The sequence below is a fragment of the Saccopteryx leptura genome, chromosome 3 (genome assembly GCF_036850995.1).
Source record: "Saccopteryx leptura isolate mSacLep1 chromosome 3, mSacLep1_pri_phased_curated, whole genome shotgun sequence".
Classification (NCBI taxonomy): Eukaryota; Metazoa; Chordata; class Mammalia; order Chiroptera; family Emballonuridae; genus Saccopteryx; species Saccopteryx leptura.
In genome coordinates this window covers 302,634,588-302,660,563 of record NC_089505.1, presented here as the reverse complement: position 1 = coordinate 302,660,563, position 25,976 = coordinate 302,634,588, and the positions used below count along the sequence as shown (strand labels likewise).

Sequence of the window (25,976 nt, the reverse complement as noted above, 5' to 3'; positions counted from 1 at the left end):
TTTTTTTCTTTGGGGTACATGCTAAGCTATCACATTCATCATCCTTACATAGAGAGAGATCAAAGGAGAATCCTATTAAGTTATTTCAATTATTCCCAGAAAGTAACTTATGAGTACCATTACCTCACTGAAATATTCTTTTCAAGAGGCTAAGTTTTGATGATCCAAAAATTCAGTTCTTATAAGCATGCTTTGAAAAGAGTTTGTTACTAATTTCATTATACATCAAGAGATGAGGTGCTGATACCAAAATAAATTATGACAATTTACAAACTGAAGTTTATTTGGTACCCAGAGGTTATATACAGAAGAAAAGTAAGGTTGAGAATGGCATAGATTTGACCCCACTGGCCCTTCCCTCCATTGGCTGGCTGTTTTGTTTTACTGATTTATAGTAAAATGGTCACTTCAGTGAAAACAAACACTTTTCAGGAGAGGAAGGAAGAAAGTTGAAGACAAATGTCTATGCTTCCAATGCATAACAGCCTGATCACACACCTTTGAAAAAAGAAATAAACCAAAGTGGACTTTTAAGCATCTGATAACAATATCATTAGAATGCAATTGTGAGCGATTTTATTCTTTTATTTCAATTAGTGACATTAACAAAATATTAAAAATTCTAATGACTCAGCACAATGTGAAAAATGCTTATTGCAAAGTTAAATAAAAACAACACAGTACAAACTTTCATCTACGTTAGAGATGAACTCTATCATCTTCCTTCCTTTCTCATGGACGAGCAAAGTCACTGCCAGGTACCACACGGGGGAAATCTAAGTGGATACACCGGTAGTGGCTGACTTAGAATGCTGCTGTAAGCTACATCCACATGAAGTGAGCTTTGAAGGCACCATTCTTTGCATTAAAGACAGAAAAAATAGTTTAAACAATTGCTCTTTAATTGTTAAAACAATTGTCAGTTCATTAAAATCCTGATGAATCGTCACAATAGCAACCGACAGAAGTCATGAATACTATTTGATGCAGTAGAAATACAGAAATCTTCACAGATAATGTAAGAAAAGTAGAGCAAACTCCTCCCTAAAAAGCCATAAAATTATCACACGTTCATGTTTACTAGGTAATTATCCTCAGTCTTGAGAACCACGGACAGCACAGCGCCCAGACTCATCTAGCAGAACAGAAACACTACTGAATGCTGGTCATCTGTACTGTGGCCAAGGGTTACACAGTGGGTTTTTGCATTACTCTATTTATATTAGGTGTGAACTTAATTTTAATTAATAAAATTGGATAATTTTTTAATGAAAAAAATTACAATTATGTAAAAATTTGTGTTTACCTATAAAGAATTATTATAAAATATTGACTTTAGAGTATAATAAATTTGTAGATAATTGCTTTTATTTTTTGATTCTTTCATGCTATAATTACGTTGCAATAAAAATAACTTAAAAAAAAAAGAATGTCATCATTATGTGAATTAAATGGCACACCATCTGCAATGGCTTAACCACATTAAGAATATGAGCGCCATACATGTATCCTGATTTGTTGATGTTGCCCCATTAAAAAAATAAAATTATTAAAAAAAAAAAAAAAGAATATGAGCGCCTATGTCTTGTAGTAATTCCTAAACAGCAAACATCAAAACTTCTTTGTATCTTCCACAACATTAAATATGGCATCTTGAGTCCAGACAAACCCAATAAATACCCAATGACCTACTAGTCACTGAACCACCAATGAGCACAAAGCATAGTTAAGATAAAAGTGAAAACTTACTGTTATTTGTTGGTTCAGGAAAACCAGGCTTTGGACCACTCCATCCTTTGTTTTCCCCTGTCTGAAAGATTAAATCAATTGTTAAAATCCAGCAAAACAGACTTATTCAAAAAGAAAAATGTTAAGTAATCAATTAAGCAAGGGCAAAGGTCATTTTTTCCACCTCTGACCCAGGAGCATGGACACGAGAGTAGCTCACTTGAACAATACTATATATCCCTTTTCTACATTCAAATCTGCATCTTCTTACATCTCATTTTGCTTTTATTTTCATGTACACTTACAATTTAAGTCATCAAGAAAGCCCCATATTCAGTACATTATATACAACAGCACCTCTACCTAGGTGGTTAAAAAGTAAACAGTTCTTATTCAAACAGCAAAAAATAATTATCATCACAAGTGCTAAAGAGAGGAAAGCAGCTTCTCTCTCCCTCCTGAGGCCAAATTAACAACAGAAATAGTATTGTCTCTGTTCTAGAACAATCCCTATGATAATGGTCACCAAATATGGTTAACTACATGAACAAAAAGTTGAAGACTAAGCCCTCACACTTCAAGTAAAACTTGTAATACCTGACTTTCACCATATGATTTGATATGTGCTTGGTGTCAACTCAGATAGTCTGAAGTAGTATTTAATGCAATTAATCAGGAACATTAACATTAACAAAAGGTACATTTCTTACTATAATCAGCATTTTATACTTGTTATCAGATGTCAAAGATCAAACGGATAAATTAAATCCAAGTGTAAACAAAAATAGAATTCTAGTACACAGTTTGCCTCTGTAAAAGGCTGGAAGGGGAGTAAATGTCTGTAAAAATGCAGGTACATGTCATGAGGGGCAGGGAGACTCCCACCTCTATGTTCTCTGTGAAGCACTAGACAAGATCACAGAACAAGGGGGAAGCTGGTGGAGGGGGTGATAAGTTGGAGGAAAGTGCACATGGTAGGGAGTAAGTCACTTTCAGGAGGGGCAAAATGGGGTCAATGAGAAGAATACAGGTTCTCAGGCATTTGCTGGCCCAGTTGAAGCTGTTAATAATAAATTTAGCATTTCATGCAATCTTTCATAATTCCTCTCCCTCTACAAATAACCAAAGTTATTTAAATATTAGATTGTATTCCCTATGCTTAGTTTTTCACTTTCAACTGAACCCCAAGTCTACCACTCTCATTTCTATCCCAACACTAATGAAACTGCTCTCGTAAGGTTTAGGCTAAAACACAATAGTGTGAACACAAGGAGGAATCTCTTCTCTCTCCCAAAATACCTCTAAGTTGATCATCCAATAACCCATATAAATGCTCTCCCTTTCTTCCCTCCACCCTCTGCCCCTAGAATATGAAAGGAGTCAACAGCAGTAGAGGTCAAAGTCTGGAGCCGGAGAGCCACCGAACAAGCCGTCCCTAACTCAGCAGACACAGGAGGCTAAGCCTCACCTGCATAAGTGTGCCCAGTGTGCCAGGCCCCAAGGAGCCTCGGAATTAGAAGCACACCTGCTCCTTCCCCAGAGATAAATCCTTGAAGGGCCTGAACACAGAACAATGTCTAGAAGTCTTTCAAGATGCTATGAACTCTCCAGGTCACCTCGCTGACCCTGAGCAGACCGATTTCCTACAAGGTTTCTCTCAGGCTACATTCTGCTACTCACCTTACTCAAATCCATTCACTCCATTATTACAGGATCGCCTTAGACGAACACAAACCAGATCATGTCAGGTTCATGTTCAAGTGTTAAATTTATAATTCTCCAAGTTGTTCACTTTGCACAGAAACAGTACTTTCAGCCCTCCCTGACTTTTCAGATCTGTCTTCATGTTCTCTAGGTTCTAGGATACTATAATTTTTGTTATTCGATTAAAGCACCTCATCCCTAATCCCTACTGGTCAGTTCCTTGGGTTCAGGTACCAAATTTTGGTCACCTCGTCTTTGGTTGTAAGTATCTGGCATTTCATGGGTGTGATGGTTAATTTTATATGTCAACTTATCTGGGCTACACTACTCAGATATTTGGTCAGATGTTATTCTGGGTGTTTCTGTGACGGTGTTTTTGGAAAGACTTACATTTAAATGACTGAATGCTGAATAAAGCAGATTGCCCTCCATCACGAGGAGGGAGCTAATCAGTTGCCAGCCACCCAGAAGGGTTGACCTCGTAGGAACAAGAGGGAACCCCCAACAGATCACCCCACCTCCACACCTGAACTGCGAGCACCCTCCTGAGTCTCCTGGCTCACCGGCCTCCCTCTCAGATCTTGTTCTGGCTGAGCTTCCAGCACTGCAGGGACCAATCCCTTAAAATAAGTCTCTGTATGTGATGCGTATATATGCATATGTGTGTATACACACACAGGCATATGTACACATGTATGTATATGCGCATATCCTGTCGGCTCTGCTTCTCTGCAGACACTAAGTAATAATGCAGTGGATATGCAAAAAATATTGTTTTTAAATTAATGAAATTAATGCTGTTTTTAGTGTTTTGTTTTTAGTTACAAATAAATGTCTGAGATTTATTTTGACCTATTTTTATAAATCACTCATCAGGTTTAAGTCAATATAAATGTGTTAAGTTAAAACAACATATACACATGCAAGAACTATAGAAACTTGAACACATGTTAGGTTTCATGTTACAAATATTTTTAAAGGAAGAAAAAGCATTGACTACCCAGGTTATAAAAACAGAATTGAAATCTCTAGTGATACCACACAGACAAATAATTTTTTAATCACTCCAAATAATTGGCTATATATTCATAGTTGCTCTAAAAAGTAGATCTAAATGGTTTTTAATAGATGATTTTGTTTCTACTCTAGACTTTTGAAATGTGTTCCTGCAGAAACTAAAAATCTCTCTGAAACAGGAATCACAATGTGAGAAAATGGCATGGAAAAAGCATATTGCTTTTGATAGAAATAATTATTAAGCCTGTTTTGTGAATATTCATATATATGTTAATAATAATTTCTACATATACCTAGACAAATGATAATTTAATACAAAATGAAATGAAGCCAGTTCTCGCCAAGTTCCCTGCCAAGTCCTGGATCCGGGGTTCCCCACTTCCCCTGCGACAGAGGCAGGTGTGAATGATGTCAGTAACTGTGCAGAAGAGACAGGGAACCATGAACACAAGTCTTGGCAGAAATAAACACCCTCTGCGTTTACCTTTAAATTTAAAGTAAATACAAAAATTAGTTTATAGAGTGTCTGTCCAATATAGTTGCTGCCCTAAAGGGATAACTCAGGGTCTTTATTTCCAGTGTTTTCAGCTGTATTTCAGAAATAAAAGCTAACAACCTCTGTTCTTAAAAATTTAGTACAAATTAAAACTGTCCATGTGGCAAAACCCACCAGCTAAAAATTACTAAATTGGTATTGTACAAAATACACACAGCCATACAACAAATTTTCAGTATTTTCCAACTGTAAGATTATAATTAATATTTCTTCATCCTGACTCCATAAACAGATGTTTTATAACTGGAAAATCTATTTTTCAAAGTATAGAGTACTGCCTTGGACAAGTTTTAACTTGACTTGAAGTCAAGTTTTAAAGTAGACTTCAAGTAGACTGATGCTTGAAGTCTACTTTAGCATCAGTCAAGACATTACTTAGAGTCAAAAAACATGGAAACAGAATTTGTTGATGTCCTGACAGGATAGGACGTGTACCTGTAAACTTAACTCTCACCTTGTCAAGTTGATCTTGAAGACCGGTGGACGCTTTATAACCCAGTTGTAACAGCATTGCTTCCGCGGCATTTTTTTTGGCTATCTTTTTATTAGGTCCTGTTCCAGTAGCAACTTCATTGCCTACCTTGACCTGATAAGATTAAAGGAAGAAATTAGTGAGCGTTGCTTTGATAAACAGGAACTCCTTAACACCCCAAAGCAATGTGTCCTTCTCTCTAGCATTCAAAAATACAAAGTTTAGTCCATAATAAAAATGACTGATAAGATCTCATTTATGTAAGATTATATGTACAAGTGAAAAGATACATGGAGAGGCCCTGGCCGGTTGGCTCAGCGGTAGAGCGTCGGCCTAGCGTGCGGAGGACCCGGGTTCGATTCCCGGCCAGGGCACACAGGAGAAGCACCCATTTGCTTCTCCACCCCTCCACCGCGCTTTCCTCTCTGTCTCTCTCTTCCCCTCCCGCAGCCAAGGCTCCATTGGAGCAAAGATGGCCCGGGCGCTGGGGATGGCTCCTCGGCCTCTGCCCCAGGCGCTAGAGTGGCTCTGGTCGCAATATGGCGACACCCAGGATGGGCAGAGCATCGCCCCCTGGTGGGCAGAGCGCCGCCCCATGGTGGGCGTGCCGGGTGGATCCCGGTCGGGCGCATGCGGGAGTCTGTCTGACTGTCTCTCCCTGTTTCCAGCTTCAGAAAAATGAAAAAAAAAAAAAAAAAAAAAGATACATGGAGAAAAATATGAAAATACGGTTCTCAAAATGTTGACAGAGGTTATCTTAGGATGATAGAGTCTTAGATTTTCACTTCTTTACATATTTCTGGATTTTATTTTTAAACAATAAACTTGTATTATTTATATAAGCAGAAAAATTAATTTGACATTATAATAGAGTATATGTTGGTTCTAACTACATTTAGTATTCTTTATTTAAATTAATAAACTGAAAGGGCTGAAATTCATGCTGGTGTCATTGAAAATAATGTTCACAATGCATACCAAGTTTATAAATATTTATATTAAATATTTCCTGAGGAATTAATATACAAAGGTTAATATGGTATTGTGGTTAAGATCAAAATTTTCCAAGTCAGATTTGGGTATAAAATTCAATTCTTGGCCCTGGCCAGTTGGCTCAGTGGTAGAGCATCGGCCTGGCGTGCAGAAGTCCCGGGTTCGATTCCCGGCCGGGGCACACAGGAGAGGTGCCCATCTGCCTCTCCACCCCTCCCCCTCTCCTTCCTCTCTGTCTTTCTCTTCCCCTCCCGCAGCCGAGGCTCCATTGGAGCAAAGATGGCCCGGGCTCTGGGGATGGCTCCTTGGCCTCTGCCCCGGGCGCTGGAGTGGCTCTGGTCACAACAGAGCAACGCCCCGGAGGGACAGAGCATCCCTCCCCTGGTGGGCAGAGCGTCGCCCCCTGGTAGGCGTGCCGGGTGGATCCCGGTCGGGCGCATGCGGGAGTCTGTCTGACTGTCTCTCCCCATTTCCAGCTTCAGAAAAATACAAAAAAAAAAAAAAAAAAAATTCCATTCTTCTACTTCCTAGCTATATGAACTGATTCAAATTATTATAACATCTCTAAGCTTCAGTGTTTTCATCAGTAAATGAAGGGTAATACAACTGCCTCATAGTGTTGCAATGAAAATTAAGTAAGAAAATGTATGTTAACTAGAGTGTACAATTAAATCATTATTGCTCAATAAATAGCAGCTTTTTCACATTAGAACTATCCCACAGTTCTCTTCAGTGAATAAATGATGCACATGTGTGTATGTATGTGTGTGTGTATGTGTGTGTGTGTGTGTGTATATATATATATATATATATATATATATATATATATATATATCACTCATCTTACAACCAAATACACATTTTCTGAGTTGGGTAATCATCTTTTAGAGACACATGTGCCAAGAGATAATACAGATATAAAAAGTAAATCTGAAATCAAAAAATATAAAATTACAAGGAGAAATAGAAAATATATAATTTATAGTGGAATTTAATATGTTGGTCTCAAAGAGTGACTGAAGAAGCAGATAAGAAGGTAATCATGCTTTTAAAAATTAAGCAATGTAATCTAAATAATCTATGGGTAAAAGGAAAAATCTTAGTGCTAACAAATTAGAAAATATTTTAAATAAATAATAATGGAGATACAATATGTCAAAACTTGAAGGATGCAGCTAAAGGATCTGAAAAAAATACACAGCCATAAACATTAGAGAAAGAAAAGTAATGAGCTGGACAGCCATCTCAAGACATTAATAACAGCAAAATAAATCCAAGGAAAACAGAAGCATAAAGAAATTGCAGAAATTACAGAAATAGAAAATAAAGTACAAAAGAGAAGTTCAAAATGTCAAAAGTTGGTTCCCTGAAAGAAATAATAAAATGATAAACCAAAAGTAAGGCTGATTGGGAAAAAAAGACACAAATAAGAATGAAAATGGATAACGACAACAGCTTCTGTAGCATTCCAAAATAATAAGTAATATTGAATATTCTGGCTAAACACTTTTGAAAACTGCTGACTGCTGTTCCTCAAAAAAAATCATTAAAAAGGAAAGTCACAACACAATAGAACGTATTTGAAATGCCACCTAAGAGCAAAAAGACTTACATTACACAATATACAATGGAGCCCTATAAGTCAGTTTTTTAAAAAGCCAGTAGAAAAATGAAATAGACGGTCTATATCCGAAAATATGGACCATTGTATCAGATGTCATCGTGCTTTGTTTAAAAAATTATCAGCAGAAAGCTTCAGCAAGCTCGTGCCACGTTAATAAAATTTCATAATGACAACATACTGGGTACTATCAATGAATGGGTACATAGTTCAGCTAAATCCAGATTCTGGTATAGAGCATGCTACTTCTACCCCTATTTTTCTTTTCCTTTTTTGGCTCTTTCATTTGTCTCAGAACATACAGATTCCCATCTGCTACCCTGTTGTGTACCGTTTGCCATTTATTCTTACGTCACTATTTAGAGTTCAATGTGTTACTATTCCATCACTACTTTTAAGCTTCAGTGGACCAACTACTTCTAAGGAACTAGGGATATATAATACAGAAGGGGGGAAACCTTAAATGTAAACAATGTGCAAGATTATGACAAAGAATGCATTTTTTTAATAGAATTTTAGTCAAGATGAGCTATCATTCTTATAGCATATGAAACATTGAAAATATATTCAGTATAGAAGTTCTGTAACTATCACAAATCTCACAGTTCCAATCTGCGTAGTTTTTGAAATAGTCATTGCTTTTTCTTTGGAACCCAGAACCTAGTGCATTATGACAAATCAGCAGTAATCTGGGCCTCACTCGAAAGCACTGGTCTAGAACCATTCAGGGCAGATACTTGGCCAGGTGAACACATACCACCTGTCACATCTGTGCTGGCCTGCACCTGACACAACAGGCCCTCGTTAATATGCTTGAGTCCCTGGCTGGCGCCAGCCTCTGCTACCTGGTATTTTTCCCAGTGCTCGGTTTGTTCCAACACCCCTTGTATTGTTGCTGGAATGCTTGCTAGCTGAAAGATTAGGCCAGCTACGTCAGAAGCTTCCTCTCTTGCTCTGAGTGTCAAAAGGCTGGCCAAAGTAAATGGAAGGTAAAGATCACTGAGCAACAAATATGTTTCATCTGTTTTCATACACTATATACATGTCACTCACTGATTCAGTTCTTCTGCCGGCTCACCCATCCACCTCTCTTATCACCCCAGGCCTGAGCCCTTCGGCTACAGGGCCTGCCCTTGACTATGCTGCTCCCATCTCGGCATTCACCTTGGTCCATGTCCTCGGCTTCCCTTCTGACCTATTCTGATTCCTTCAAGACTTCTAGAGCGGATACTGTCAGAGTCATGTTTCCCATTCACCACCCCGTGTCTCACAGAAGTTCTTACACAGGCGGTTCAAGAGTTTGTGAGTAGCTATCCCAGGTTATTTGTTAGTATTAAATGAGACTGCTGGAAAAAAATTTAATTTAATTTGCAAGAAATTTTAATAAAATATAAATTAAAAAAGACTGCTGTGCTGAAGGACTTTGATTCCCTGCTAACAACAGTCACTCAAAAATAAATCACTTTTATATAAAAGTCAAGCAAGTATGCAATAAACTTCATAAGTCATCTTCCTAGAAAGCTCACAAATTTTATAACTATTATAAATAAGATTTTATTGAAATGTCAATTTTTCTGCAAAGTTCAATTTTGCTATGCAATAAATTTAAGACTGCAGATTGTTGTAAAAAAAATAATTTAAATAAATCAAGTCCTCAAAAACCCAACAAAAACTTCTAAAATAGTATTTACCAAAAAGTTAATTCATTATCTTTCATTGAGTCAAACTGATAAAATTTGCTTTATATCTTTTTAAAAACCTAGTGATCTTAATCACAGGTAGAAAACTTAACATGATTTGATATATAATGGTACAATGTGTTGGTATGCAATTTAGTTATTATTTTCCTCTTTGAAAACTTAAAATCCCTCTGTCCAAAAAAATTAAAAGCTTTAAGAAATTTGCTCTTGAACTAATACCCAAATAATGTCATCAGAGATTGTCTTTTATCTAGCAATCAATAACAAGTAATCGCATACATTTTATAACACCAGAAAATTACTTTCTTGGGCGATAAATATTAGTATATCATCTCTAGATATTTTACTTCCACATTCAATTTTAACAAATAATAATATTGCTTAAGTAGTTTATACAAAAGCCTTTACTTTGATAAAGTTACAGCAATACAGTAATGAATCCACTGGGACTTCCAGAAAGGGGGAAAAAACTATATGAATTCAGTGTGAAAACATGTAAAAGCACAGCCAAATGTTCCCATTTGACTAGAATGTTTACAAATACCTGTAAAATGGAAGCTGGCGTAAGGTACTCTAAATTCCTCTTTCAAAAGGAGGTACTCAATATACTCCATAGAAAAGGAATGGTTTAATAAAGTCAAAGCTAATTTTTACTCCTAATACAGGTCTAAAATGTAAGCAAGTTTCTTCTTCAAGCTTTTAAGTTCAAAGAATACTTTCTAGAATTCTTCAAAGCTAAGAATGCAAAAAGAAAAAACTGGTGCACATATTTTACAAAGTGAAGATATTAGAACAACATTGTTCTGGGTCCTAATGACATCTACACCATATGGTCTACTAACCACAGACCAATCCGCCTCTGTGGATGTCTAGGTGCCCAAAAGTGGTTTATCTGTGACTGCATCATAAGTTTACATCTCCAACAAAAGCCAAATATAGTAGCTCTCAATCAGGCAGACAGGCAGCAAATACACATCAAAGGTTTCTTAACGTCCTACTATACATATATCACTGTGTTGGGTCCTGTGAGATAAAGAAATATAAAGATTATAAATTAGGAAGGAAGGTAAACTTTAGAAATGTATGAGAAGTTCATCAGCATGAGACTATGCCTGAGCATCAAAATTTCTCCCATATGGTCAGCACTTAATAAATATGTTTGTTTTGACTGGATTATATTAAAGGTGAGATCCATGGGTTCCAGTGGAAGAAGTTTCCCTGACAAGCCAATTATAACAAAAACAGTTTGGGGACAATAAAGATAATTTAAATACAGACTGGTTATTAGAGGATTCTGATGAATTTCTAATGTAAGAAAAACATACTTTTTTTTTAGAGATACACACTAAACATGTAGACTAAAATGACATATAGTTAGAAATTAGTTTTGAAATTCTTCAGGAAAAGAAGGCAGAGAGGGAGAAAGGAAAGAAAAATTAACAAGTGTGGTGAGAATCTGAACTGTTGCGTCTGGATGATGGGCATATTTCCCAACATGCTATTACATCATTTTTTTGATAGTATACGATTAACTATATCCACCTTAAGATATGTTTGCAATTTCCATAATCAAAATTAAAGTTTTCTCCAGTACTGGCACTTGAGCTGGCCCATGAAGATGCAAAGACAGGATCTAAGACGAGGAGGGTGTTTTAGCTGGTCCACCCCATTAACAGTCCCCACCCACCTGCCAATCAATCCACTAGCCACCAAGCTCCGTCCTCTTGGCTGCAAAGACTGCTGTTAACACTCTTAGCAATCTGAGTCCTGCAGTCCTCATTGTGGTTAGAGAGAGAGCTAGCTCTCTTTTCCTAAGTTTCCTGAAAACCCCAAAGTTCATGGTCTTGTACCAATTCCATCAACGTTCATCGTTCTCAGTTTTGTTCCTAATTTCATCTGTCTCCTAGTCCCAATCATAAAATTGTCTCTGGCTGAACACAGTAAGATAGAGACAAGACTTCGAAATGATAAACTCTGAGCTAAAAAGCCTGTGTGAACTCAGTCCCCTCAAAACTCCTCTGTCTATGCCAGTAGTTCTCAAATTTTTTGAGGTCAGAGCGCATTTAAAATCCTACAAATAATTGTAGGTACACTATATACAAATTTCTGAGAAATATATTATAATAATTAAGTCAAATATTAAATAAAAAATATATAAAGTCCAAGGCATGTTTTTATGGTAATTAAACAAAATAAATACAACAAAATTAAATTTATTCTGACATTAAAATACATTTTTGTGTTAATTTTTTGAGTTATGCTTTTTAGAATTCGTAAAAAAGAGGGTTAAAATAAACAACAGAAACGTTGTCTTTTTTTATATATATTTAGATACATTCTTAGTAAGATTTAGTAAATTTGGCAGACCCTAGCATGAATGTGTAGTGTTTCATTCTTGTGTTTATGAGAAACATGAGCCTGATGTGTCCTAGCAATTTTTTCAATGTTTGGGCATATATTTGAAAGGCAAACTCTCATTTCCTCATCAATACACTGAAGAATTCCTCTATTTTTATTCTTAATTGTGTTGAGGGTAGAAAATCCTAATTCACATAAATAGGATGTTGAAAATTATAGTAAAATGTTCAAAGCTTTTTTAGATATTGCCACATATTCTTCTTTTATAGAAATCCAAAAGGTTTCAAGAGACAATTCCTTATGTTTAATCATCAATCCAAAACCCCCACCATACATGTCATCTTAACTTTACACCAAACAAAGGATAGAAGAAACTTGCCTCCAGTCTTTCTGGGGAACATGGGGGTTAGTGTAAACAATCCAGCACCACAGCTTAACAGCCTTTTGCAACCTAGTCAGGCAGGTGAGGTGAAAGGTTGGGCAGACTGTCAGCTTACAGCCAATTCCCCATACCTCTGTCCCCGCCAAAATCTAAACTCCAAAAACCCTATTGGTTTTTTGGTCCCCAACAGGCACATATTGCTCTGGAATACCATAGGGCACACCTGGAAATCTTCTAGGGCGCACCAGAGTGCCCTGGCGCACACTTTGAGAACCACTGGTCTATGACAGCATATCCTTGACTCTTGAATGTTTCAACCAAGGAGGAAGAGGGGCCTGGAGGGAATAAAAATGCTCTAAGAGTAAATTTCTGCTATTAATTTCTAGTCGGCTTTTCCTCATCTCTCTATTCCAACCTGAGTATTTCTACATTTCTTTTAACAGTTAAAAAAAATAAACAATAAAACTACTGTTCTCATATAAAAGGTAGAGAGATACCTGCATCACAAATTCCCGACGCCGAGGCATTCCCCTCTCCGAGAGCAGAACGTAGTCCGGCTCCTTTTCCTTTTTAGCCTGTTGAATTTGAGCCAGGCGGCTAATGGGGTTCATTCCTTGACCATATTCTGGTCCAGCCTGAAAAACAACATAAGAAAAAACTTTCAGAACATTCTTATAAACTTATTATTGGATGCTTAAAGTGGTTCTCCCTCTCCCCCTCCACCCCGCCTCACATCCTGAAACTGCGACAGGAAAGATAACTGAGAGTCGTGGAGAGGATTTGTGAAGAAAAAACATAACACAAATCTGAAACCAAGAGTGTGGAATTTCGGGTTTGGGGATACTGCTGACAAACCAGGTCACCTACTTTGCTTTAAAATTCTCTAGAACAGCTACTTCACACTCTGGTCATCAAAAACACCAAAAGAAGAGAAGAGGACAAGCCAGGAACTGAAGAAATATTTGCAATATGTATAATAAAAAAATGATAAATCCAATATCCAAAATATATTTTTTAAAACTCCTAGAAAGTATTAAGAAGAATATAATCTAAAAGGAAAATGGGCAAAAGATATGAACAGCTATTTTACAGATAAAAAACATGTGAAAAGATGATCAATCTCATTAGGACTCAGAATATGTATATTAAAACCACAGTGAGATACGATTTCACACTCATCAATTTAGTAACCATTAAGCAGCCTGACAGCCCCGACTGCTGAGGATGGGGTGGGGGTAACAGAAACTGATATAGTGCTGACAGTAATATAAAATGGAAAACAATTCAGCAATGTCTAGTGATGCCAACAATGATACAAGTACTCTATAGCAGCATAGGCATTATCAGGTATATTCCCTAGAAAACTGTTATCCATATGTGCTAGCTCATATGCTCAATAATAGCTATAGCTACATTACTTGAAATAGTAAAAAAAAGGTCCTGGCCAGTTGGCTCAGTGCTAGAGCATCAGTCCAGCATGTGGATGTCCAGGGTTCGATGGCTGGTAAGGGCACAAAGGAGAAGCAACCATCAGCTTCTATACCCTTCTCCCTCCCTCTTTTCTCCCTCTTTCTCTCTCTCTCCCTCTTGCAGCCATGACTCAGTTGGTTAGAGTGCATCAGGCCCTGGGCACTGAGGATAGCTCCATGGAGCCTCCACCTCAGGTACTAAAAATAGCTCAGTTGTGAGCATGGCCCCAGATGGGCAGAGCATTAGCCCCAGATGGGGTTGCTGGGTAGATGCCGGTCGGGGCACATGTGGGAGTCTCTCTAATCTCCCCTCCTTTTACTTGGAAAAAAAGAAGAAAAAAAGAAAGAAATAGCAAAAGAACTAAAAACCTAAACATTCATCAAAAGTAAAATAGATAAATTATGGCGTGTTCATATAATGGAAGGGCACATGGTAGTGAAAATGTACTAAGTATTGCTACATGCATCAAGATGAATGAATTTCAGGGGGGAAAAAAGATGTCAGGTGAGAAAAGCAAGTACAGAATACATAGAATATGGTGTAATTTATGTAAAACCCACTAAAACTACAAACCACTACTGAAATTAAGTGAGCTTTCAATAGAGAGGCTTGCTCATGGGTCAGAAGACTCAACATTGTTAAAATGTTTATTTTCCTCAAACTGATCTATCAAGTCATTGCATTCCCAATCAAAATCCTAGCAGGGTTTTTCTGGGTAATAATAAGTCAATGTTAAAATTCATATGGAAATGGTAGAAAGGACAAATAACCAAAACAACTTTGAAAAAAAAAAGAACAAAGTTGAAGGACTCAAGTTATCTGATACCAAGTTCATTATAAAGCTATGGTAATCATTATAAAGCTATGTGTCCTCTCGGCATCAAGACAGAGACCAATGAAACAGAACAGCATCCAGAAATAGATCTGCACACACAGTCAACTGATTTTCAACAAAGGTGCAAAGCAATTCAGTGGATAAAGGGTAGTCTTTTCAATCAATGGGACTAGAACAAGTGGATATTTATATGCAAAAAATATCTTTTTCAATCCATACTTAATATCATTTTTAAAAATTACCTAAAAATGGCTCACAGACTTAAATATGATATCTAAAACTACAAATATAGGGTAAATATAAAGAAATATAGAGAAAATATAGGGTAAATTTTTGTGACTTGGCTACACGACAATTTCTAAGATAGAATGCAAAAAATCGCCTGATCAGGCGATGGTACAGTGGATAGAACATCAGCCTGGGACACTGAGGACCCCGGTTCAAAACTCCAAGGTCGCCGGCTTGAGCACAGGCTCATCAGCTTGAGCATGGGGTCATCGCCTTGAGTGTGGGATCAGACAGGACCCCATGGTCACTGGCTTGAGCTCAAAGGTCACTGCCTCGAGCAAGGGGTCACTGGCTCAGCTACAGCCCCCCAGTCAAGGCACATATGAGAAAGCAATCAGTGATTAACTAAGGTGTCACAGCTACGAGTTGCTTCTCATCTCTCTCCCTTCCTTTCTGTCTGGGAACTGGTGAGCCTCCACTGGATCTAGTTTGGTGCTGCAGGTGTGGCCGCCGGGTCAGATACTGAAGGGTTTTTTAAATTGTGTTTAGAACTTTGGACTTTATCCAAACAGCAGTAAGCAATTACATACTAAAAGATTTTAGGCAGAGTCATGACATGATCTGATTAGTGTCTCTAAAAGATAACACTTTTAAAAAGACCATTTGATGTCAAGAGTATTTGTAGGAAAGTCCATTTCAAACCAACATTAATAATTCAGGTGAGAGATGATTTTGAGTTGGACCAAAAGAGTAGCAGACAGAGTGAAAAAAAATGAACAGAGTTAAGAAATATTTAAGTGACAGAATTAGTAGGACCTGACAACTGACGGGATATAAGGGGTAAAAGAGAGGCAGGCAGTGACTCCAGTCTCTGCTTCAGCAGCTGGATGGTGGTGCCTGTCACTGTGACAAGGATGCTGGGGAAGAAAGCAAGTCAGAAAGGAATGGGATGAGTTTTGGATTCGCAGTTTGAAAAGCCTATGAAATGCTAAGTAACGATGTCCGACAGGTGGGGTGGGGCACAGAAGAGTACTTGGGAATCACCCACACAGAGACTGAATGGAAGCTCAAGAAGTATGAAGTTGTGCCACCAAGGGACAGAGAGAGAGAGAGAATGAGAACATCAGTACTGCGACAGTCAGGTGGGAGGGGAGAAGAGAGAAAAGGAAATTTTTAGTTTCTATTTACATATCAAACAATTTAGGAATTAAAGAATGCTGATGAGAAGAGATGATAATTGATAAGTCACAGATTGACTACCAATGAAAAGACAGACAATTAATTTAGGAGTTATAGATTGACTACCAAGGAAGCTTTTTGAGTCTGGGTTGGAAGAGGTATGCCTAGTTCATGAAGACATTCAAATAATGTACTTCATTGGCATGCAGTCTCTCTTCCTGTTTAATTCACCTCTTTCTTAAGAATATCTTAAGTGTCAAAGATACAAAGGTACTTTGACACAGATTCCAATGACAAAAGACCAGAGCATAAAAGCAATTAAACAGTGCCTGACCAGGTGGTGGTGCAGTGGATAGAGCATTGGCCTGGGACTCGAAGGACCCAGACTCGAAACCCTGAGGTCACCAGCTTGAGCACAGGCTCATGTGCTTGAGTGCAGGATCGCTGACTTGAGCATGGAATCATAGACATGACCCCATGGTCTCTGGCTGGAGCCTAAAGGTCACTGGCTTTAAGCCCAAGGTCACTGACTTGAGCCCAAAGGTCTCTGCCTTGAGCAAGGGGTCACTCGCTCTGCTGTAGCCCTCCGGTCAAGGAACATATGAGAAAGCAATCACTGAACAACTTAGGAGCCACAACAAAGAATTGATGTTTTTCATCTCTCTCCCTTCCTATCTGTCTGTCCCTATCTCCTATCTTGTCCCTCTCTCTGACTCTCTCTCTCTCTCTCTCTCTCTCTCTCGGTCAAAAAAAAAAAGGCAATTAGATAGTAATGGAATTCTAAGAACACTGAGAATGATTCGTTTCTTCTCTTAACTGATATTAACCACTAGCATCCTTGACAATTAAGTTATTCCTTGGATATCAGCTCTTGAATTACCACTCTACAAACCAGTAAGGACAGTCGTGTAACAGTTGTGTCCAGAAAATTTTTATCAGAAAGCTTTCTTTGCTGTCTCATCTTATAGAAGAGACCATTTAAGATACGATATTATCTCAGACAACAGCAGTTTTAACTCTACTGAAGTAGGCCCACAAGGAGTCACAAGCAACTAGTTTCAAATGGGCACTTGAGTCACATGAATAGACCTGAACCCTGACTCTACTATTTATTCTCGGGTAAAGCTCCTTAAACACCAAGGACCTCATCTGTAAAACGGGGATGATACCTACATCCCAGAGTGGGTAAGAGGACCAAACGAGAAGATGTGACAGTTCTATTACTTTAAATAAAATCAAGGCAAATGACCAACAGATATTTTCTCTACTTCTCTTGCATATAAAAACACTAGATCCTAGATGTTTAAGACATATATATTTTAACACAAGACAGACATGGTACAAGAAGTTCCAAGTGTGATGCACATGTGGGAAATGCAGGGGATGACCCAGCAGTTCTCAAACTCTTTGAAGTCGGGCGCATTTAAAATAATAATTGTAGGCGCACTATATACAAATTTCTGAGAAATATGTTATAATAATTAAGTCAGATATTAAAGAAAAAATATATAAAGCCCAAGCATGCTTTAATAGTAATTAAATGAAATAAATACAACAAAATTAAATTTATCCTGACATTAAAATATATTTTTATGTTACATTTTTGAGTTATGCTTTTTAGAATTTGTAAAAAAGAGAGGTTAAAAAATTTTTAAAAATGACAAAAAAGTTATCTTTTTATATGTATAGATACAGTCTTAGTAAGATTTAGTAAATTCGGCAGGTCTCGGCACGAATGTGTTAAATGTTTTCATTCTTGTGTTTATGAGAAACATGAGCCTGATGTGTCCTAGCAATTTCTTCAATGTTTGGGCATATATTTGAAAGGCAAACTCTCATTAACTCATCAATACATTGAAGAATTCCTCTCTTTTTACTCTTGTGTTGAGTGCAGAAAACCCCCACCATACATACCATCTTAACTTTACACCAAAGGATAGAAGAAACTTGCCTCCAGTCTTTCCCGGGAACATGGCGGGGGGGGGGGGGTAGTATAAACAATCCAGCACCACAGCTTAACAGCCTTTTGCAACCTAATCAGGCAGGGGAGGTGGGGGGTTGGGCAGACTGTCAGCTTACAGCCAATTCCCCACACCTGTCCCCCAAAAGTCTAAACTCCAAAAACCCTGTTGGTTTTTTGGTCCCCAACAGGCACATATTTCTCTGGCATACCATAGGGCGTACCTAGAAATCTTCAAGGGTGCACCAGTGCACCCTCGCCCACACTTTGAGAACCACTAGGCAAACCTAATTTGGAGTAGGGGCAAAGTCAGAGAAGCGTTCCCTGAAGAAGTCAAGTTCAAGCTCATATCCGAATGATAGGAAGCAAGCTCTAGAATAATATGCTTATAAGCAAGAGTTAATAGCAAATAATTTTGAGAATTCAAAATGTTTCTCCCCTCTCTGGTGAACAGTACTCAAACAATAATTTTGTTTTGAATGGCTCTAGTGAGAATTAACAAGAGTTATGTTTATATCCAACTATAAAAATGTACAGATCTTTTCTAGCCTTATGGTTTATCATTCTTAATTTGTTAAGATTAGATTTAGTTGAAGATATTAGGTGAACGTTTCTGTACTGGCATTCTGATGTAGAGCACTGTTCTCCTATCATGGATAAGTTATAGATTTTATACATAAAAGGATTAAAAAAACAGACCATAGATATATTCATATAATATATATATATATATACATATATATATATATAATATGAATAAACAAAATTAGACATAAGGCCCTGGCCGATTGGCTCAGTGGTAGAGCATTGGCCTGGTGTGCAGGAGTCCTGGGTTTGATTCCCAGCCAGGGCACACAGGAGAAGCACCCATCTGCTTCTCCACCCCTCCCCCTCTCCTTCCTCTCTGTCTCTCTCTTCCCCTCCCGCAGCCAAGGCTCCATTGGAGCAAAGTTCGTCCGGGCGCTGAGGATGGCTCTGGAGCCTCTGCCTCAGGCGCTAGAATGGCTCTGGTTTCAACAGAGCAACGCCCCAGATGGGCAGAGCATCGCCCCCTGGTGGGCATGCTGGGTGGGTCCCGGTCGGGCGCATGCAGGAGTCTGTCTGACTGCCTCCCCGTTTCCAACTTCAGAAAAATTCCAAAAAAAAAAAAATTAGACATAAAATAACAGTTAATTTTATTGGGTACTTATTATTTTTATTATTAGTAAACAATAATAATTACTAATGCATTCTGTGTATTATTTCAGTTCATACTATAAAGCAAGTTCAAGTCTTACGCCTACTTTATAAATGAGGAGATAACAAGATTTTGAAAGTCGGGTAACTGGCTCAGACCATGTGGAGCCACACTCAAAATGGACAGCAAAGGCCATGTTGTTAACAGCCACACCCTCCTTCCGGACTGCGGGGAGGTGTGAAAAAACACCAGTCCTCCACGGAACCTCTGTGACTCACGACTAGCGGATCTAGTTGGTGTTTATTTTTAGTCTACCTTACGTACAAGGCAGAATGCTATTTCAGGGAACTCACAACCTACATCTTCTCAGTGAAGTAAGGACAGTAGTCATTAAAAAGAACAAGTATTAATGTAGTTATTTAAGTAAATACATATTTTTAAACAAAGATGTAAAGGTATAAAACCCATAGAAATAACTAAACTAAGCTACTGGAATTCAGCAAAAGAAATTCATGAAAGACAAAACGGATTTCACTTCTGCAGTGCCTGGTTTGCAGAGCCCATCAGAAGCCTTCTACCGAGGTTAGGCTGAGCAGGCAACTGACACGCTGCGAAGTTCAGGCTTTCTCTGGAAACCAAGCTCTAATTCCATTCATGTCATACACGCTAAACACCCACGGGCCCTGTCCTATACCAAGTGCCAATTCATCTCATTTCTCTGACTTTTACTTCCTTTTCTGGTGAATGTAAATAAAATTAATCTGCATGTTCTGTATCCTTCTTGGGCAAGGACATGCCCGAAGACAGAAACACAACACTAGCACTCTTCCCTGCCACCATGAGCGTAACCCGACACAGTCTGGGACTCTCACTAGCTGCTGCTGTCACAGGCTCAGAGTTAGTCATGATTCCTACCCTGCATCCTGTCACCTCTTCTGAATCCTAAGGAGATACTACAGAGCAGTGTGGAGTGCAGAAACAACACTGAATTAGGGGTCAGAGTAGTTCAGGCTGCTCCATGCAACAGGTGAGTAAAAGTGAGCAAATGCTTTCAATGTGCTACGTAAAACCTCATTTATAATATGGGGGGTTCCGTTCTCTACCTTACAGTCATAACGACACTTATACTAAAGGTAATCATGAACGGGAAAGTATTTTATACTAAGGTATTATATACTAAAGGTGGTCACAAACAAGAAAGTATTTTTTAAGCCATAAAAACCTGTTAGTATGTAAGGTACAGTCTGATAAACAAGCACAGGTATACAAGTGTCTAGAAAGCAAAACAGAACTGTTACTGATTTATAGTCACATGTCCAACCCTGAATCAGGGGCTGTATATATTCTATAGATTTAGATACCTCCCTATGGAACAACTGTTATCTAGAGTTACCATAATATGTATACAGCAAAAATGACTCATGTCCACAAGCATACACTTACTTTGACTATTGTTTTAGGGCGTTTTTTAAAAAATAGTTTTGGCTTCTCAACCACAGGAAGGGGTGGGAGTTTCTTAAGCTCCTGTAGGACGGTGGTGGCTGCGCGTTTCTTGGAGAGTTTTTTGCTGTTTCCCTCTCCTTCTGCGGAGAACTCACCCACGGATACCCGGGTCACAAAGCTCTTCATGTGTGGCGGACCACTTTCCTTAATAACCTGTAACATAAAAATACAGCCTAAATGAAAACACACAGGCACTTGAGATGTGTTCTCAGAGCATGTATCTTTCTGAATGTTTGTATCATAATCAACACTAAAATCCAGAATTATCTCAAAATTATAGATTTCTTTAATAAAGCCATTATAAAGGTATTATAGAAGGACTACTCAATTACAATACTAAGAGTGCTTAAGAAACTGAAGTTGGAAGAACAGAAATTCAAATAAATACATTCAGTTCATACTCAGAATTGTTCTCTTGCTAGTTTAAAATAGGCAATTCTAAATATGGTTCCCCATTTCTTACGGGACAGAAAATTAAGAACATAAAGCATACATTAGATTAGGGACATAGGGCATCAAGAATGATAATTTGTACGTATCTCATTTTCCCCTCTGGGGAGGAAGTGACAGGGGCATGATGGCCACGTCTTACTGGCGTCCTACAGACACTGAGCATCCTGCAGGTAGAAGCAGCCCCTGGGCAACAGTTGGTGGGTGAAAAATACATAATTTTGACACAGACTTTAGAGGCTGTTTTAGAATGTTTACTCTCTGTGACTTTCTAGAGTGACAGAGTATGAATCTGTCCACTCTGAATGTTCCTAAACCCTACATTAATGCACTCTTTAAACAAAGACAACTTTTTAAGGAAGGATGGCTTCTGAAATCTGAGTGCTCAAAACTTTAGTCATCTTCAAAATTCTGATTTATAAAATATACCCTAGTTGGTTAAATAGTTTACTATTTAACTTTATATTAAAATTTCGTCTTTCAGTACTGGATACCCATTAGGGAAAAAAAAAAAACACAATAGCTCAATAATTCAACAATGATAGGGATAAGAACTTTATGATAAGTATATTTTCCAAGTAGTTTAAGTTTACTAGTTGAAATACCAAAACCGTTTATTTTAACCACTTTGCTGGACATCTTCCTGAATTTTAATTTAAAAGAAAAACTATATAATATACTAACTCAATAGAGAATACCAAATATTTAACCATTTATTGCTAACATCAGATCACCATTTGAACAGCAAGTAGAAGTTCTGGAATATATATTTATACTAATGTCGCCAAGGACTCCTAAGACTGGTAACACTGTTTCTATTCATCGCAGCCTTTAAAGGCCCCCAATCCTCAATCCTTCTTGAGTACATGCAGTGACTCTGACTGGTTTTCTATACTGTTCCTGTCATTTCCTGCTGAGCCTAGCCAGCCCTCTGTGCATGCTGGCCTGCCTCCCCCATTCCGCTGCCTTTAACTGGCTACAGGCTGACCTCAGACAGCCCAACCTGTCGGAACTGTGTCTAAGGAGAAAGCAAACAGGTCAGTTGATCCTGCCAGTGAGGGAAATGGGGGAACTTTCTGGTAGATGAACATCACACAGCCTGAAGGAGGACACTCCACGACTGTTTCAGCCTATTTCCTGGGTTCTGCCTATTTTCTAGGTGTAAGGTCAGTGGATAATGGGGGATGGTCACGTGGGGAACTCAGACCCGCGAACTTTGGCTAGGACCGCCCACAACTAAGTGCGCCAAAAGGAGGCTTCACAGGAACCGTTTGGAAAAAAGCCATCATCTGCCAGCCAGTGAAATTTCACCATGTCATAGTAGCTCCACTTCCCTAGAGGGACCCTTTAAATATCTCCCACACGGTTTAATCCATGCAACTTCCCTAGCCTCCATCTCCTCCATCTTTCTTCGGGGCCAGGGAACCTCGCCGGGCGGAATGCGTGCTCTGTACTCAATAAAGCCGTTTGCTATTCCACACTTTGTGGCTCCGAGACCTATTCCTTCCTTCTCGGCAGGAAAAAATACCTTACACTAGGTATTTGAGTTGCAAAATTAGCAACCTCTTTTTAAAATTTTTTTCCCATTAATTTGGAGGGTGGAGAGGAAGACAAAGAAGCATCAACATGTTGTTTCTCTTAGTTGTTCCATTTAGTTGTGCACTCACTGATCGCTTCTCACATATGCCCTGACTGGGGACTAAACCTGAGATATCGGTGCGCCGGGATAAAACTCTATCCACTAGACTACCCAGCAAGGGTAAATATTAGTAACCTCTTGATACAGGAGGTATTATAAGAATTCAACATTTTCTCTTTTAAATTTCACACCATTTTAGAATTATCCTTGTGACACATTTATCTAGTTGACAAAGTATCTAATTGGTAAAATGCTTACTTAAGAGACTTCATAAAATTTCTACGTATTTTGGCAAATACCGAAAAAAAACCTGGGTATTAATAAATATGTGTCACTAAATAGTAACTGGGATACTTTCCATTTGATCCTATTAAAAACACCCAATCCTAGAGTACTACAAATTAATTTATACTTGGATGATAAGTTCATGATGAAAATTGAAATATAATATATACTCAGATGGCTTAATACCGAAAAGCCAAAGAGGTCAGCAGTAATCCATGACACTGTAAGTGCTAATCTCTCCAGGGCCCATATCATTTTCATGGTAGAGTGTGGACATGAAGAAGCACATGGATTCCTTCCTGAGCACGTACCTCAAAACTGACAGGCATGTTTCGCTTCAACGCAATTTCAAACACTAAGCTGATCTCCGATTTATTTGCATCTTTGTCATCATCCATTTCTTTTCCGGATTCACCATTCTAAAATCACAAAAAACAGGACGACACTGAATCTTCACTTTGTAACAAACTGCATACAGTCTACAAGCAGGGGGGCCCATCGAAAGGAAAATACAGTAAGAAATAGAAAGCCATTGGCTAGACCCTGGGGATTCCTACATGGCCACATTGGTCAAGGACTGTGCTATGAGACTCCTTGTTATTTGGTTTTAGGTCTTCTTCCCCTCAAAGTAGAAAGATAAATGCTAAGTTTACAAGTCTTTACTCAACCATATCCTAATTTGAGTTTATCCAGTTTCGCAGAAGTCTCTATCTTGTGTGCGCGTGTGCACACACACACAGCAGCGGGTACCCCCACTAGTGGTATAACATGGTATTTAATCTTCTATAAAAACTAAGCTGTAGAAAGACTATGGGATCCAAACCAGGACTCTGGAGCTCTGGGTCTGGCCTTGGCAACAACTCACTTACTGATTTAACACATATTTCTGGAGGGAGGATCTCAGACACACCAACCATGGTATAAGCAATAGAGATAGAGAGAGAGTATTCCTTCTGTCAGGAGGCTTACAGTGTGGTGTGAAAACAGATAAACATCCTAATGAAAGTGGACGGGAGAAAAACACCTAAGTTTGCCATCAGCCAATATCAACCTAAGTGGAGGAGGAACAACAGGTCTGCAGAACTGTAGAGGCTGAACTATACAGTTTGCAATAACTAAGTGGAGGCCTCGATATGAAGAGGACTGCTAAGACATGCCTGAGCTGGAGCTACTACTTTGAAATCATTAGAGAAAGCAGCTGAAGTCATGAGAATGGGAGAAATTACTCAAGAATAGCCCCGGCCCTGGCCGGTTGGCTCAGTGGTAGAGTGTCGGCCTGGCATGTGGAAGTCCCAGGTTCGATTCCTGGCCAGGGCACATAGGAGAAGCACCCATCTACCCTTCTCCCTCTCCTTCCTCTCTATCTCTCTCTTCCCCTCCAGCAGTCAAGGCTTCCTGGGAGCAAAGTTGGCCCAGGCACTGAGGATGGCTCCATGGCCTCCACCTCAGGTGCTAGAATGGCTCCAGCCACAATGGAGCAACACCCCAGATGGGCAGAGCATTACCCCCAGTGGGCATGCCGGGTGGGTCCCGGTTGGGCGCATATGAGAGTCTGTCTGACTGCCTCCCCGCTTCTAACTTCAGAAAAATACAAAAAAAAAAAAAAACCCAAAAAAAAAAGAATATCCTCATTTGTAAAAATCAAATAGGACTGGAAAAAGCCATAAATCTCTCCTCCACTTTAAATTCCTTGATTCTAGATCAACACAGCACAATCCATGCTCAGTAAATGAAGCATTAAGTGCATTCTTATACACATCCCAAAATCCTGAACTGCCTGGGAAGTGCACGCCATAGGTGACCAGGTCATCCCCACAGGTACACTTGTCTAGCAGAGTAGACAGGTGATCAGAAGGGATCACCTCTCGTCTTTCCTGTCAGAAGAGATTATTCCTTCTATCTGTAAGAACGCGTCTCTGTCTCTGCAGTCACCTCGCTGGGGACCTATCGGAAGAGAGTGTCCGCACAGCAGCACACACCTGAGCCGACTTCTCTGGAATGGGCTCGTTCTGCAGGGCTTGGAGGGCTTTCATGGCGGCATTGTGTCTAGCAGCTTGTCGAGTCTTCCCTTCCCCAAAAAATTCATTATTTCCTACGGTCAGCTGAACATAAAAGATCTTAGGCATCGGGCAATGATACCTAAAATAAGAAAATAAAATACTAATGTTAGTTCAATAAAAATCACTCTATAATTATTAGTAAGATTTGTTTTGTTTAAAATGACACCAACTATATAATGCACTATGCCCTCTTATTAACCCTAATAAAGTTTTAACTTCAAGTTTTCAGACGAATTTTGATGGAAGCAAGACAAATGGTCTGGTGCTGAAGGGTGGGGAGCCACCACGGAGGGTGGAGGCAAGCAAGGCCACTTAGGGGACAGTGCGCAGATCACTGTGCCTTTCAGCAGAAGACAGTTATACTTAGAAGCGGGAGGGGCAGAGAGGAGTCACATCGCCAAAATGATAAGCACTTTGGAAATAAATAAAGAGATAGGATTCAAAATAAAAAAGAATAGGGAGTTTAAACCGCTTCTTAGGTAGAAAGTATATTAAAGTGTATTTAAGGTAACCTTTCTGGCAGGGTTATGCTGAGCACCGCGGGAGAGAAGCACAGCTGGAAAGCTGCAGTGATACAGACAAGAAGGGACAGAAGCGGGCGTGAGAAGAAAGAACAAACCTGGAAGAAATTATGGAGAAAAAAATTCAGGTGACATGCA

The 25,976-nt window shown here is 38.8% G+C and overlaps 1 protein-coding gene across 9 annotated transcripts in view; it reads right to left on the bottom strand.

Moving 5' to 3' along the window:
• Nucleotides 1-25,976, bottom strand: part of STAU2 (staufen double-stranded RNA binding protein 2) — a 295,381-nt gene that overhangs the window by 175,563 nt on the left and 93,842 nt on the right. For all 9 annotated transcript variants that reach the window (XM_066378875.1, XM_066378872.1, XM_066378874.1 and 6 more), the window contains 6 exons: nt 25,237-25,396; nt 23,569-23,676; nt 20,824-21,036; nt 13,029-13,166; nt 5,460-5,591; nt 1,750-1,810 (listed from right to left, as the gene is read on the bottom strand). In XM_066378875.1, coding sequence (XP_066234972.1) covers nt 1,750-1,810; nt 5,460-5,591; nt 13,029-13,166; nt 20,824-21,036; nt 23,569-23,676; nt 25,237-25,396 — 812 coding nt within the window. The remainder of the gene's footprint in view (nt 1-1,749; nt 1,811-5,459; nt 5,592-13,028; nt 13,167-20,823; nt 21,037-23,568; nt 23,677-25,236; nt 25,397-25,976) is intronic.